At 39.2% G+C, this 14,168-nt stretch overlaps 2 protein-coding genes across 2 annotated transcripts; both read left to right on the top strand.

The window, feature by feature from the left end:
- Positions 1 to 601: 601 nt before the first annotated feature.
- Positions 602 to 1,689, top strand: LOC104233261 (uncharacterized). The gene is made up of 2 exons (XM_009786634.1): positions 602 to 626; positions 1,076 to 1,689. Exons 1-2 carry the CDS (start codon positions 602 to 604, stop codon positions 1,687 to 1,689), a joined length of 639 nt encoding a protein of 212 aa, XP_009784936.1.
- Positions 1,690 to 4,660: 2,971 nt separating this feature from the next.
- Positions 4,661 to 7,244, top strand: LOC138884026 (uncharacterized mitochondrial protein AtMg00810-like). Its single transcript, XM_070164764.1, has 2 exons — positions 4,661 to 4,969; positions 7,197 to 7,244. The coding sequence occupies exons 1-2, from the start codon at positions 4,661 to 4,663 to the stop codon at positions 7,242 to 7,244; spliced, it is 357 nt and encodes a 118-aa protein (XP_070020865.1).
- The last annotated feature ends 6,924 nt before the right edge of the window (positions 7,245 to 14,168 follow it).

The following is a 14,168-nucleotide window of genomic DNA, read 5'->3' as shown; positions in this document are numbered from 1 at the left end:
AATTTCTTTTTGAAGATGGGTTTTCAAGTTTGAAAAGTGGATTTTATCACTTTTTCATGTAAAATTTCATTTTTTTCCTTATAATATTGTAATATTTTCTTAAGTGAAACGTATGTCCAAATATAATTTTAAATTCCAAATACTTTATTTTTTAAAAATTATATTTTTTATGTCCAAACGCCTACTTAAAGTCTGGTAAAAACTTGTTTCAGCAAAAATTTCACCCAATTAATGTGAGGATCTTTGACTGAGCACGTAATTTAAGACAAAAAACTTTTAAACTTCTTATATAAACAAGCTATAGAAAATTATGTGTGCCTATAAATTATTCTGTTAAAGATAAAATAAAAAAATCTAAAGTTAAATTTATTAAATATAAAAAGATATTATTCTTTTTGAAACGCACTAAAAAGGAAAGAGTATCCTATAAATTGAGAATTAGAATATTTATTGGAGAAGGACATGCTCAAAGAAGACTAAAGATAGCTCTCATAGGAGTTCTTGAACAATATTTAAGAAGAGCACTTACCAATGTACACATTAATTTTAAGTGTACTATAAGTTTGTAGAACGCAAGCAAATTAATTTGCTTATTTTCTTAATGACGTACATTAGTGTTGAGACTGGTAGTTAGTTGTAGTGGTGTAGGTGTGTGTCCAGCTGTAAATGAGTTGTCATTAGTGTAGAATTAAGTTAAGAAGTTAGTTAGTTAGTTAGTTACATGTATAAATACTTCATTTCTAGATGCTTCTGTAATTCGGCTTTTGATTCAATGAGAATTCATTCTTCTCCTTCTCCTTCTCCTTCTCCCACTCGCTCATTTCCTCTCAATGCATCTCCATGACTGACCTCTATTAACATGGTATCAGAGCTTAGGTGAAACTCTCATGCCCAGCAATTAGGAGAAGGTTGATGTGAAGAGAAGCTGAGTAAAATGAGCTCAATTCCAGCTCTATTTCACTGTGTTTGAATCTGTGACCTACAGAGATAATTCCTCTGTAATTCGATTTCAGTTGTTAACATTTCGTTGTTATTGATCCCTACAATGGTGCTGATGAAACTTCCTCTATTCCAGCTACTCCAGCTGCTCCTACACTAGATCAGAATGTAGATCTAGTTCATCACCACCATCCACTCTACAGTCACCCATTTGATATACAAGGTACAATTCTCATCTCAACTCAACTTCAAGGTCCTGAGAATTATTCACTGTGGAATAGATCTATGAAGATTGTTTTCCATGGTAAAAACAAGTTAGGTTTTGTGCTAGGAACATGTAGAAAACATATGTTTGATCCTAGTTTACATGAGCTATGGGATAGGTGTAATGCTATTATGTTGGCTTGGATAATGAACATTATAGCTCCAAATCTGCTTAGTTCTATGATATACGCCTATGATGATCACAAGGTTTGTGAAGACCTTCATGAGAGATTTGATAAAGTCAATGCATCTAGATCCTTCTACTTACACAAGGAAATTGGGAAACTAACACAAGGTCTATTGTCAGTGTCTGAATATTTTTCAAAATTGAGAGAGTTGTGGGATGAATATGAGGCTTTAGTTCCTTCTCCTTCATGTGGTTGTCCAGAATCTAGGAAACATGCAAAACATTATCAACTTGGAAAGTTGTATCAGTTTCTTACTGGCCTAAATGGTACCTTTGATACAAGGATCAGATCCTCATGACTAGACCAGTACCTAATATAAATCAGGCATATGCAATAATCATTAATGTGGAAAGTCAGAGAAGGAACAATGCTACTATTGGTGTTAGTGATCCTACAGCCCTGCTGAGTAATAGAGCTCCTATTGGTGGTCACAATCATGGCTATAAGCCCAGAAATAACCTTGGAAAGCCCTCCCTTCAATGTGACTTCTGCCATCTTAAAGGTCACACTAGAGAAAATTGTTACAAACTTCATGGCTACCCCACTGATTTTAGAGGTAGGAAAGGAGGAGGAGGTACTTTTGATTTCAAAGGTGCATATACACACACTGCTAGCATAGCATTTGACTCACCTCAACAAGGAAATGTTGCTAATGTGGTCCCAACATATGGTTCAGCAACTGATAGCTCTCCAGTAACAACAGGTGTCTCTTCAACACCTTTCTTTACTCAGGATCAATACAATCAAATCTTGCAAATGCTGAACAAAGGAAAGCAGGTTGATACTATGGCTAATTCTGTAACAATGAATACTACAGGTACTATAACAGCCCTCATGTCTCATCTAGTGAGTAATAATTGGATTATAGATACAGGTGCTACTAATCATATGGCTCACAACCTGAATCTACTGAGCAACATTAGAAAGCTATCAGATATTGATCAGAACTCAATTCAACTTCCTAATGGTGAAAAGGTTATTATCATCCACACTGGTGATCTATCATTGTTTAAGGATAAATCAGTATATCATGTACTTTATATTCCAAATTTCAAGTTCAATCTGATGTCAGTGTCAAAAATCACAAAAGAGCTAAGATGTCTAGTGGCATTCTTTCCTGATTTCTGCATATTTCAGGAGCTCTTCACTGGGAAGGTGATGGGGATTGGTAAAGAAGATCATGGCCTCTACATTCTGAAGCACAAAGAACAAGATGTTCCCAAGCAGCTGCCAGAGAAGCACAAAGAACAAGATGTTCCCAAGCAGTTGCCAGATTCTAGGCCATTTCATTCAAGTTCTGTTGTAAATACTACTAGTAGTGAATTTCAAACAAATAATGCTAGTATTGAAAATAAGAATACATCTGAGTGTCCAGATGAGACTGTTTTGTGTCATAAGAGGTTGGGTCATGCACCACTAAGGGTTCTAAAAAGGATAGAAAGTTTACCAAATGTTCAATTGAAGGACCATTTCTGTACAGTTCGTCCTGTTGCTAAGCAAACCAGAATTCCTTTTTCTTCCAGTAATGCATGTTCTATTAATGCATTTGATCTCATACATGCTAATGTTTGGGGGACATACAGAGTACGTACTCACAATGGTAGGAGGTATTTTATGACTTTAGTGGATGACTACTCAAGGTTTATCTGGCTTTTCTTGATGAATGACAAGGCAGAAACTATTGTGATTCTGAAAAACTTCCTGTTAATGTCAGACAATGGCACAGAATTCTTTAACAATCAGGTAACAGGACTTCTACAAGAACATGGCATAGTTCATCAAAGTTCTTGTGTATACACTCTTCAACAGAATGGTAGAGTTGAAAGGAGATATAGATCTATTCTTGATATGGCTAGAGCCTTAAGGTTTCAGGCTTGTGTTCCTTTAAAATTTTGGGGAGAGTGTGTTACTACTATTGTGTACATTCTGAATAGGTTGCCCACTATTGTATTGAAGGGTATATCTCCTTTTGAAAGACTATTTCACCGGTCCCCCTCCTTACAACATCTCGGAGTCTTTGGGAGTCTGTGTTATGCAACCAACTTGAAGAAAACTGATAAGTTCTGCCCTAGAGCTATTCCTGATGTTCATCTAGGCTATTCCTCTAGTCAAAAGGGTTATGTTCTGTATGATCTGAGCTCCAAAATCTTCTTTGTTAGCAGGGACACTGTGTTCAGAGAAGATATCTTTCCATTTAAATACCTACATACAACTCCATCTCCCTTGTTCCAGTTCTAGAGTTCAGAGATGTTGAATGTCCTAATCTGTCCTCTACTGATGTCTTCACTCAATCTTCCTCTCCATCCCCTTCTCAACCTCCCTTGAATGTTCCTCATATTTCTCCATTTCCTTCTCCACTCTCTTCTGATCATTCTCCATCTTCAACTTCTACTTCTCATTCTTCCTCTCTTTCTCTTTCTCTTCTTTCACCTACTCATGCTTATTTAGGAAGATCTTCTAGATCGTCTAAGCCTCTTGTATGGATGGAAGATTACATTGTGATGTCTAAGCCCTCTTTCTGTGCTCACCCAATCTCATAGTGTGTATCCTATGAGTCAATCTCATCCACCTGCAGGGCATCACTTGCAGCTTATTCAGCTGTCACTGAACCAAGGACTTATGATGAGGCCAAGACAGATCCCAAGTTGATTAAGGCTATGAAGACTGAGATTTCAGCCTTAGAAACTAATCAGACTTGGACTATTGTTGATCTCCCTCCTGGTAAGACTCCTATAGGATACAAATGGGTCTTTAAAGTGAAATACAAATCTACTGGTGAAGTGGAAAGGTATAAGGCTAGACTAGTTGCCAAAGGATATAGTCAACTTGAAGGCCTGAATTACAAGGAGACATTCTCTCCTGTTGCTAAGATGGTGACTGTTAGGTCTGTGGTGGCTTTGGCTGCAGCATCTGGGTGGTATATTTTTCAGATGGATGTCCACAATGCTTTACTTCAAGGTGATCTTCTTGAAGAGGTGTACATGCACATTCCAGATGGCTTTGTCAGCTAGGGAGAGTTATAGAAGGTTTGTAGACTTCATAAGTCATTGTATGGGCTCAAACAAGCTCCCAAAAAGTAGAACTTGAAGCTGACCAGTGCACTGACTAACATGGTCTTTGTTCAGTCATACTATGACTATTCTCTGTTCACATACAAGGCAGGCTGTGATTTTGTAGTAGTGCTGGTATATGTGGATGATCTGCTAGTGACAGGAACTAGCTTGGCACTTATTCAATAAGTAAGGAAAGATCTACAACTCTGATTTAAGATGAAAGATGTGGGAGAGCTGAAGTTTTTTCTTGGCATTGAGTTCTTGAGATACAAGGAAGGAATCTTGATGAATCAAAGAAAGTATGCACTTGAGCTAGTGTCTGAAATGGGATTAGCAGGCAGTAGAACAACTGCCACACCTCTAGAGTTCAATCACAAGCTGTCCTCTCTAGAACTAGACAATTTTCTGCACACTAATGAAACTTTAGTTGACAAAGAATTAGAATATAGAAGCAGCTACCAAAGGTTGATTGGTAGACTGTTATACCTAACCATGACTAGGCCTAATATTGCCTTTGTAGTTCAGGTACTTAGTGTGAGCACGTGATTTTTGCCTCATACGAATTACTCCAAAAGAATTCCCAAAATTAGGTCTTTTCTTTAATTATGTGTTATTTTTAGGAATTATTGTGTGATTTCCCTGATTGTTCGCATATATTTGTGTGCATGTTTTTATTAATGCATTAAAAATACAAAAATATAGCATTTTCATTTAAGATTTGATTTTTACATTTTTTGGAATTAATTAATAATTAGATGTTTTACAAAAATGAAAATTCAAAAAAATGATAACATATTTTTTGTAATTTTAGTCAACTTGTTGTGATTTTCTTTTAATTTGGCATTCAATTATTTGTGATAATTATTAGTTGGAGTTAATTAGTATTTTTAAGTTAATTTGGTGTTTTTATAATTTAATTTAGGATTTTGGTTTTAAGTTTTCAGAATTGGGCCAAAATTAAGTTGATTTAGGAAGCCCAAAGCCAAAACCCAGCCAAAAACCAGCCCAGACCCGTCCCAACCCGGTCTGCCCTTACCAGAACCAAACGACGTCGTTTGGACACGCTTTGATCAGGGCCGTCAATTTTATTTGATCGAACGGCCCAAAGCTCTGCCCATCACCCGTATCCGACCCATTACATCTGAGACCGATCCGGTCTTCAGCTCACTCAAACGACGTCGCTTCATTTAGTCAGATGATCCAAGCCGTTGATCTCGTTTGATCGAACGGCCTGGATCCAATTCCACCCCAGTATATATACATCCAAACAAACCTCGCCCCCCTTAGAACATCCCCCCCCCATCTCGTCTATCGTCTCCCTCACCCCAAACCCTAGAGACCAGCCGCCACCATTCCCCACCGCCTTCCGGTGGCGGCGCCGGCTCTGTTCCCCTCCAAAATCACACCCCAGAACCACCCCAACCCCCTCTTTCCAAATCCATGACTCGTTTCCCTCGAATCTTGCCCGAACCTCTCGAATTTTAGATCTAAGGTTCAAATCCCAAAACCTCCGAACCCTAGCCGACTCCAATCCCTCCCAAATTAACACCACACAACCGCCTTGACCCCCTCATACATAATCCATCACCAGTTTCCCTCGAATACCCTTGAAGCCCCTCGAATCTGGATTGGAAAGAAAAAAACAAACCCCAAATCCCAAAAATCCAAATCGTTAGATGCTTGAAGATTTGAGATCGAAATCGACCTTATTTGTGTGTTCTCAGTCGAGAACACTCGATTAAGGTCTATTTCGGCCACAAATTCGAAGAAAATCAAAGGCCTAATTAGAGACAGTATTCAGATATTTGGAGGTAGATTTCCTGATATTAATTTTTTCTATTTTTCTTATTATTATCTTATTCTACTCCTTTCTGTTATTAGAACATTTATTTGGTCAGTATTGTTCTATGTTATTAGTTAATAGATTGTTTGTTGATTTTGTTTGGTGTTGTTTTGTTTCTCAGTAGTTTAAACTCACAGTAGTTCTTGAATTGATTCCTGTTAATTTTATTGAAATTATTAGGCAGTCTGCTGGGAAAGTTTGTTTGTATAAAGATTGAATAACCTAAAACAATATGAATTGAGTTTAGCCTGGCCCATGAATTTAAGTTTAAAAACAGAAACTTTAAGATAATAATGGGAATTATTTAAGTGTTCACCTACTTAAGAAGTTTCTAGTGGATAGTAGGGTAGTATTTGCACTAATGGATTAAATAATTAAGTGGATAATTGAGTGGACAATGGAGTGGAGGATTAAAGAAATGAAAAGTTAAATTGGCAGTGGAAAATGCACTAATTGAATGCCCATTTAAGGGAGTTGAAATTCAGGAGAGGAAGGGTGTCTAGTACTTGGAAAATAGAGAAAGATACACTGAGAGAGATTGGAAGAAGGACATTCGGAGAGAGATATAGGAGGGAGATACACAGAAATAGATACAGAAAGAAAAAAAAATAATAATAAAACGATTGCAGAATTTCAGAAAAATACACTGTTTCATTAAGTCATTTGGTATTTTCTGAAGTTTTCCACTAATATGGAAGCAATTTCTGGTTAGCTGATAATAAAAAGGGTTTAAGTCGAGTCTGGTTTGGGGTCTGCTGATCCACTAAGACTAAAATTAGGGTCTGACTATCGTATCACGTCCCTTGGTTTCAAAATTAATCTACTGGTTCATTTTCTGGTGTTGAATACTATTGTTTCTGTTGGTTACTGTTGATGCCTCATTTTTCTGCTTCCTTCTTTTATTTCCAGGTACATATTCAAAATTCTGATGTAATTATGAGCTTGAACAAGGAATAAATTGCACACTTGCTTGTTTCTGAGAACTGTTGCTAGCTATTGGATTTAAATAGATGTTAGAATCATTAAGCATAGTTGAGTAGTGATTTATGGTATACAAACAGTGGATTTATTTTTATTCATGGACTGTTAGCTGATTCAAGGTCTTCTGATGCGAATTTTGTAGTCATTAGGTGATAATTGGATCTGATTTAAACTTCCAATTGATATTATTGAATGTTGATTGAAGTTACTGAATTCAAAGTAGAAGTTTAACTACAAATTGAAAATTGATTTGAGCCCAGTCATGATTTAATGTTGAGGTCAGCTCAGATGTGATAATAGTTTAATTGGACTAGGTTAGTAATATAGTTATCCACCGTTTTAACATATACATGAGAATAAGTGTTCTGGACTTAGTTAATATGTGTATTTGAATTGTTATCGTTGAATTAACGTTATGATTTGTGAGTATTCAGGTTCATGGAATTGGTTCATTGAGTTTAGTAGTTTGCTTTAGTTAATAACCTCCCTTAATTTAACCAACACCTTCAAATAAATACCTTCAGTTATTTGCATGCCTGAGTATGAAGCTACAATCAAAACAATCAATACTAGCTTGAATTAAGTGAATAAACTTGAGACAACTCAGGAGTAATTGCTCAATTCGAATTGTTGTGTCTAGGCTTTTGACTCAATATAATTTTCAGTCCTTGAATGAGCAGCCCAGGCCCATCTCTGATGGCCGTGTATATTTGGGTCCAGGCTGAAATCAGCGCATAGCCCATCATTGGCGTGAGCATGAGCGTAACACTCTCTTCGTTGGGTTTGTCTTAGAGCCCGATGGCTTTGGTGCAGATTTATTATGTGGTTGGCCTTAGTCCAACAACAAATTAATTAGGACCTTTCTTTTATCAGTAGAGACAATAAAGGTAGAAAATCATAGTCTCTTTAGGATTGACCTTTAAATAAAAATGAGATGAGCCTCGCCGAATAAAAATGCAAAATTGTGAGGCCCTCAATAAATATTTGTTTAAAATACTTAGATTTAGGGACGGGCCGTTTAGCGAATTTCACGGCCCTGCCTAAAGATAATAACGCGTTAGACTCTTTAGGCGCGATTTTAATAAAATTACATTCTTAAATTCGGGTTTGCATTTCATGCGACCCAAATCCAAATCCTAAAACGTTATATAAAAATGTGTCAAGGATCCGGGTGCATTTCATGTGACATGATCCGAAAACACGTTTGTTAAACGACGTTCACTTTCTTAAATTTTTTAATTAAAGCGGTAAATGATCTTTAAAATTGGCACATAAGTTCAACATGTATTAAAATCAGATAAAAGCTAAACATGACAGTTGAGCAACCGTGCTAGAACCACGGAACCCAGAAATGCCTAACACCTTCTCCCGGGTTAACAGAATTCCTTACTCGGATATCTGGTTCGCGGACTGTTAACAGAGTCATATGTTCCTCGGTTCGGGATTCAGCCGGTGACTTGGGACATCATTAATATCCCAAGTGGCGACTCTGAACAAATAATAATAAATCCCATTCCTATTGCCCTTTAAGTGGAAAAACTCCTTTATGCCCTTACGAGTGTAGGTAAAAAGGAGGTGTGACAGCTCTGACGACTCCGCTGGGGATCGAACCCAGAATCTCTGGTTCAGGGTTCAAGAATTCGAGCTTAGAATAACTGTTATAGTTGGCTTTATCCATTATCTGACTTTGTTACCTGATTTGGGCCTAATGTGCTAATTGATTGCTTTTACCGCTTTGATATTCCGTGAACTGTATATAAATTGTTGCGAAATCCCTCCTCTCTCTGAGTCTCCTAAATCATGAAGAAGTGTGCACTTCGTGTGACTTTTTTTCTGTTAGAGTCATATTCCAAATTTAGAACGAGGTTCGGACAGGTTGCAAAGCCGGTGAAGCTTCTGTATTCCCGGTATGCTGCCCCCCCCCCCCGGCTCGAGCTGTTTGCTCGGGTAAGCCAGGTCTAGAACAATAAACCCAGGTTTTGAACCTAGTATAACAGGACCTCATGTCGGATCCCTAGTAGGAACGTTTATTTGCATCATGTGCATTTGACTTAGGGGACTCAACACAGGGGTTAGGTCCGTCTAGGACAAGCAACCTGAAATGAAAAGACCATCCTGATGCATTCTACTTGTTTTCTGTGCATTTATTTGTTCAGACTTGCATGTTGACCGACTTTTGAATCTCGGGAATATCAGAAATTTGAGAAAAAGAAAAAGGAGTGAGAGGAAATAGCAGTGTAGAGAGTTAATTACCTATTTTTAGAATAAAACCAATGCCCAAATACTGTCGAAACTTTGCCGAAATTTTGAGAAAATAAAAAGAAAATATTTTATGTTTTTAAAATTGTTTGTTTTACTCAAAAAGCAAAAATGCGTGAAAAAGAGTCTTTTATTTTAGTTTGTCTTGTTTTCAAAAACGGAGAAGAAAAATAGTTTGTTTGTTTGTTATAAAAAGAACAAAGGAAAGAGAATCTTATTTTCAAAAATAGCTAGTTTCTCTGCCCGAACTACGCAGGTTTGATTCTCACTGGATGTGAGATACGTAGGCAACCCTCATCGGGTCCAACCTCCCCTTTTGTAAAAATAGCCAAAAATGTCAAATTTTAGTTTTCGTCATAAATAAGTCAGGTGATGCCGTTTTTGTCAAAAATAGCCGAATGTCCCTAAAAGGGACGTCGGAAGGCCGATTTTGCATAAATAACCACCTTTGGTCATTTTTAAGATTTCGATCGGTTAATCCACACAACCTTAAAATCTTCGTCTCCGAAGTGCTGAAAGGCCGTGTTTGAAAAAATGGGTCTTTCATTTTAGTTTGAAAAAAAAATAGTAGTTTTATTTTGAATCAAATAAATTTACCTTTTTCTTAGTCACCTTAATAAATGTGCAGGATGAGCACAAATGCAAATGAATCTTTCACCATACTTAATGAGGTCCCCCTCCAGCTCCACATGTGGTGGAATGATCTGGGAGAAGGCAACAAAGAAATAGTGGCTAGAATCCTAGGAGGTCTTGTCGGCCTACTTAATGTCAAGGCCAAGTCAGATGTCATCGAGGCCTTAATACCATTTTGGTACCCGACCCGCAATGTGTTTTGCTTTGGGAGTTTTGAGCTTACGCCCACGCTGGAGGAAGTCGCGGGTTATGCGGGTCTGAATGGAAATCTGAGGGGTCAATATTTGCTGTCACCAAGACCGGTATCTCCGCACAAATTTTTGGATTTGCTAAACATCAGCCGGAGTGTTCAGAATGATGATTTGTCGGAAGGATGTTGCACTCTTTAGTTCTTATATCAGCGTTATGGTAATCCTCGGGGTTTCGAAGAACCAAATCTGGGACTAACCCATGCTGGGAATAGAAGTAAATGGGAAGCAAGACGAACCTTGGCGTTCATAACGACATTCTTGGGAATCGTGATTTGTCTACAAGCAGATAAGAAAATAGAGACAGGTCTCGTGGGGATGGTTGATGTTGCAATTAAAAGGGCAGATAGCACTATAGTTCCCCTGATTTTGTCAGAAATTTACCGAGCATTGACTGTTTGCAGGGAGGGAGGACAATTTTTCCAAGGTTGCAATTTATTACTTCAGTTGTGGATGCAAGAACATCTGTGCCACCGGGCGGGGTACATGAACTATGGGCTGACTGGGTTAAGCTGTATCGAAGAATTTGAAAAACGGGTAAGGGGTATTGCATTTCCTGAGGGTACCGAAGCTTGGCTCATACGACTGAGTTCATTGACGTCCGATCAAATTGAAAGGGCATTTGGGTGGTTGCCCGTTACCGAGGTGCTATATATGTCAGCAGGAGAGTGTCATATTCTTTTAATAGGTGTTCGGAGTATCCAACCGTATGCTCCCCATCGGGTACTACGCCAACTGGGAAGGTTTCAAGTTATCCCCAAAGATGAAGACTTGAGCAAGAACGTCATTGAGTTAAGTCCGAGAGCCACATTCCCGGAAGATAAAATTCGCAGATTGTGGAACGAATGCCGGTTCCTCGAGCCTAAGACTATGGTCCGAGATCTGGCTAAAGGTGAGGTGGACCCGAAGTATAATGCGTGGTTTGGGAAAAGGTTCCAGATTCTCCAAAGGCCCGCCAAAAGAGCCCATGTCCAACAGTTTACTAATGATTCACAAGAGCAATGGGGTTGGTTAGCAAAAGAAGAGAGTTACAGGGCAGAAATAGGCAAGTTGAAGCAACAAATTAAAGACCTGGAATTTGAAAATAGTCTGCAAGTTGATGCCGATCAGGGAGAAAAGAACAAATTGGCCCAAGAAAATGAGGCGCTGAAAGCCCAAATCCGACAAATGAGGATAGATGCTGACAACCAACAAAGGAGTCGGTTGGATGAGCGGTTAATAAAAGGGTTGAAAAAGGAAATCAGTGAGTGCCGGGATGATTTGAAAAAATCTGAGGGTACCATAGCACAACTCTAGGCACAATGGGCAAAAAATAACAAAAGAGCGCACACAGTGCTTACAGCAGGCGAGGAAGGATTATGAAAAGACAATTGTCAGTCTAAAAAGGAAGGTGACCACCCTAGAGAGCGAGGCAGCTAAACAAGCCAAGGCTTTTGAAACCGAAAGTGAACACTGCTATGATCTAATGGACTTGATGGAAGATGAAATACAGCAGTTACAAAAATAACATCTGCATGATTCTCGGGTTTTGAAGGCTAGAGGGGATCAGATAGAACGCCTACTCCTAGAGAAAGACCGAACCAGGGACAAGATTTTGACTATTGCTCATACTATTACCAGGAAATGTCGGGTGTGTGAAAACATGACCCGCACTACTTTCTTCTCGACAGTAATGATATTTGTGAAGTAAATCATGTATGAATTGGAACATCTTGAAAAGGTCCTTACACTTAAGCCCGCGGCAAGGCTGAATGACGCCCCGCGGGCACCAAAATTTAAAACTTTAATGTATTCGTAGTTCGAGTCTGCATTTTCTTTTTTCCTTAGAGTTTGTTGTCTGTTAGAGTCTGTTTTTCCTTTCGCATCAGAGTCTGTCAGAAGTTTTTGAGTTTGTACTTGGTTTGGTTTCGAGTCTGTTATTTTCCTTTCCGAAAGCGTCTAGTTTGTAATAAAATGTTTATTTATGAAAAATCAAAAATTTCCAAAAATTGTGTCTTTGCCTTTCGCACTTATTTTGATAGAACTACGCACGGTCTGATTCATGCGGGGACATGATACGTAGGCAATCTCTATAGGATTCGACCACCACTAAAAAGAAAAAGGGGAAATAAAGAATGATAGAATAAAAGAAGCTTAAAAGAAGGGGTACAATTATGAGAGGCCGGGATGACGCACGCAACCGAAGCAAATGCATGATAGAAAATGGTTAATTGCCTAGGTGCATTGCATCCCAACGTGTAATTACATATGTGTTAAACTCTAAGAACTAACAAGTTTGTTGTTTTCCAGAGAGTTCAAGCAGTTTGTTTATTTAGAGGATACTGGCACATTATCATTACCAAACCAGATCAAAGGGACCAATACTAGAAATCATGTCTATCCCGGAGGTCGACACTAGTGTTGAGGTAGAGGAGTTGGACGTCAATAAAATGAAAGAGGGGATGTTCAAGCTTAAGCAACGGATGGCCGAAATGTACCAAGCCTGGTCCCAAGGGTAATCACCACCGTCTTACCCAGCCAACCCGGCTTTTACCCCACCATTATCTCAGTCTCAGGATCATCCCGCCACCAATCTAGGTTTTCCCATTTATCAACACTACCATGGCACTACTTCTCATATGTCGCAAGCTCCACCACCAAAATCGATTCCATGCCCTTCTCCGCTAGTCACCCCTGTCTTTGTGGCATCTCCACCAGCTACACTCCATAGATTCCTGAGTGAACCTGTGTTCCAAGCTCAGGACAACCAGTATTATCCCACGGAACCCACCTTGAAAGCTCCCGAAACCTACCCCTACGATCCACGTTCTGATCTCCCGAGAGAAGCTGAGAGACCAGCCAAAAATCCCGAACATGAGGAGATGTTCAGAAAAATGAAAAGAATAGAACAATACTTTAGGGATATGAGAGGGCTAGGAGGTCAGGTAAGTGTGGCTTACAAAGACCTGTGTCTATTTCCAAATGTGCAACTACCGGCAGGGTTCAAAATGCCCAAATTTGACTTGTACAATGGACACGGTGATCCGGTGGCTCATTTGAGAGGTTTTTGCAGTAAGATAAGGGGAGCCAGAGGAAATGATGAATTGCTAATGGCTTACTTTAGTCAGAGTTTAAGCGGAGCAGCATTGGAGTGGTACACCCGCCAAGATCACGGAAGATGGTACACATGGGATGATCTGGCACAAGCATTCGCTTGTCACTTTCAGTATAATCTTGAGATCATTCCAGACCGACTATCTTTGACTAAACTAGAAAAGAAGCACAGTGAAAGCTTTAGAGAATATGGTTTCCGGTGGAGGGAGCAAGCAGCAAGGGTAGATCCCCCAATGAAAGAGAGCGAGATGGTTGATTACGTTTTGCAGGCGTTGGAGCCAACTTACTTTGGTCATTTGGTGTCCGCAATTGGCAAGTCTTTTAATGAGGTTGTAAAAATGGGAGACATGGTCGAGAAGGGGCTTAAGTCCAACAAAATCGTGAGTTATTCAGCGATCAAGGCACCCACTCAGGCCATTCAAAGCGGCACTGGGGGTGTACTTGGGAAGAAGAAAAAAGAAGATGTCACGATTGTTGAATCCGGTGCCTGGTTCGGATCTAGAGGCCCGTCACCCTACTATAGCCAACCACGACCCTACCACCAAAATTACCCCCACACTCCATATAGCCCTCCATAACAGTACTACCCACCACCAGATCCCCATTTTTCCGTCCATCATGCACAAACCTATACCCAAACTCTGGCACATGCACAATGGTGTGCGCC

This window comes from Nicotiana sylvestris, chromosome 12, assembly GCF_000393655.2.
Source record: "Nicotiana sylvestris chromosome 12, ASM39365v2, whole genome shotgun sequence".
NCBI classification, from domain to species: domain Eukaryota; kingdom Viridiplantae; phylum Streptophyta; class Magnoliopsida; order Solanales; family Solanaceae; genus Nicotiana; species Nicotiana sylvestris.
This window is presented reverse-complemented; position numbering and strand designations above follow the sequence as displayed.

What these genes read in the sequence shown, in the direction of transcription:
- LOC104233261 (XM_009786634.1), top strand. Translation starts at nt 602, where the DNA reads ATGACGTACATTAGTGTTGAGACTG. An exon ending in GTACATTAGTGTTGAGACTG is followed by an intron (nt 627 to 1,075) that starts GTAGTTAGTTGT and finishes CCTCTATTCCAG; the next exon opens with CTACTCCAGCTGCTCCTACA.
- LOC138884026 (XM_070164764.1), top strand. Translation starts at nt 4,661, where the DNA reads ATGAAAGATGTGGGAGAGCTGAAGTTTTTTCTTGGCATTGAGTTCTTG. An exon ending in ATATTGCCTTTGTAGTTCAG is followed by an intron (nt 4,970 to 7,196) that starts GTACTTAGTGTG and finishes TTTTATTTCCAG; the next exon opens with GTACATATTCAAAATTCTGA.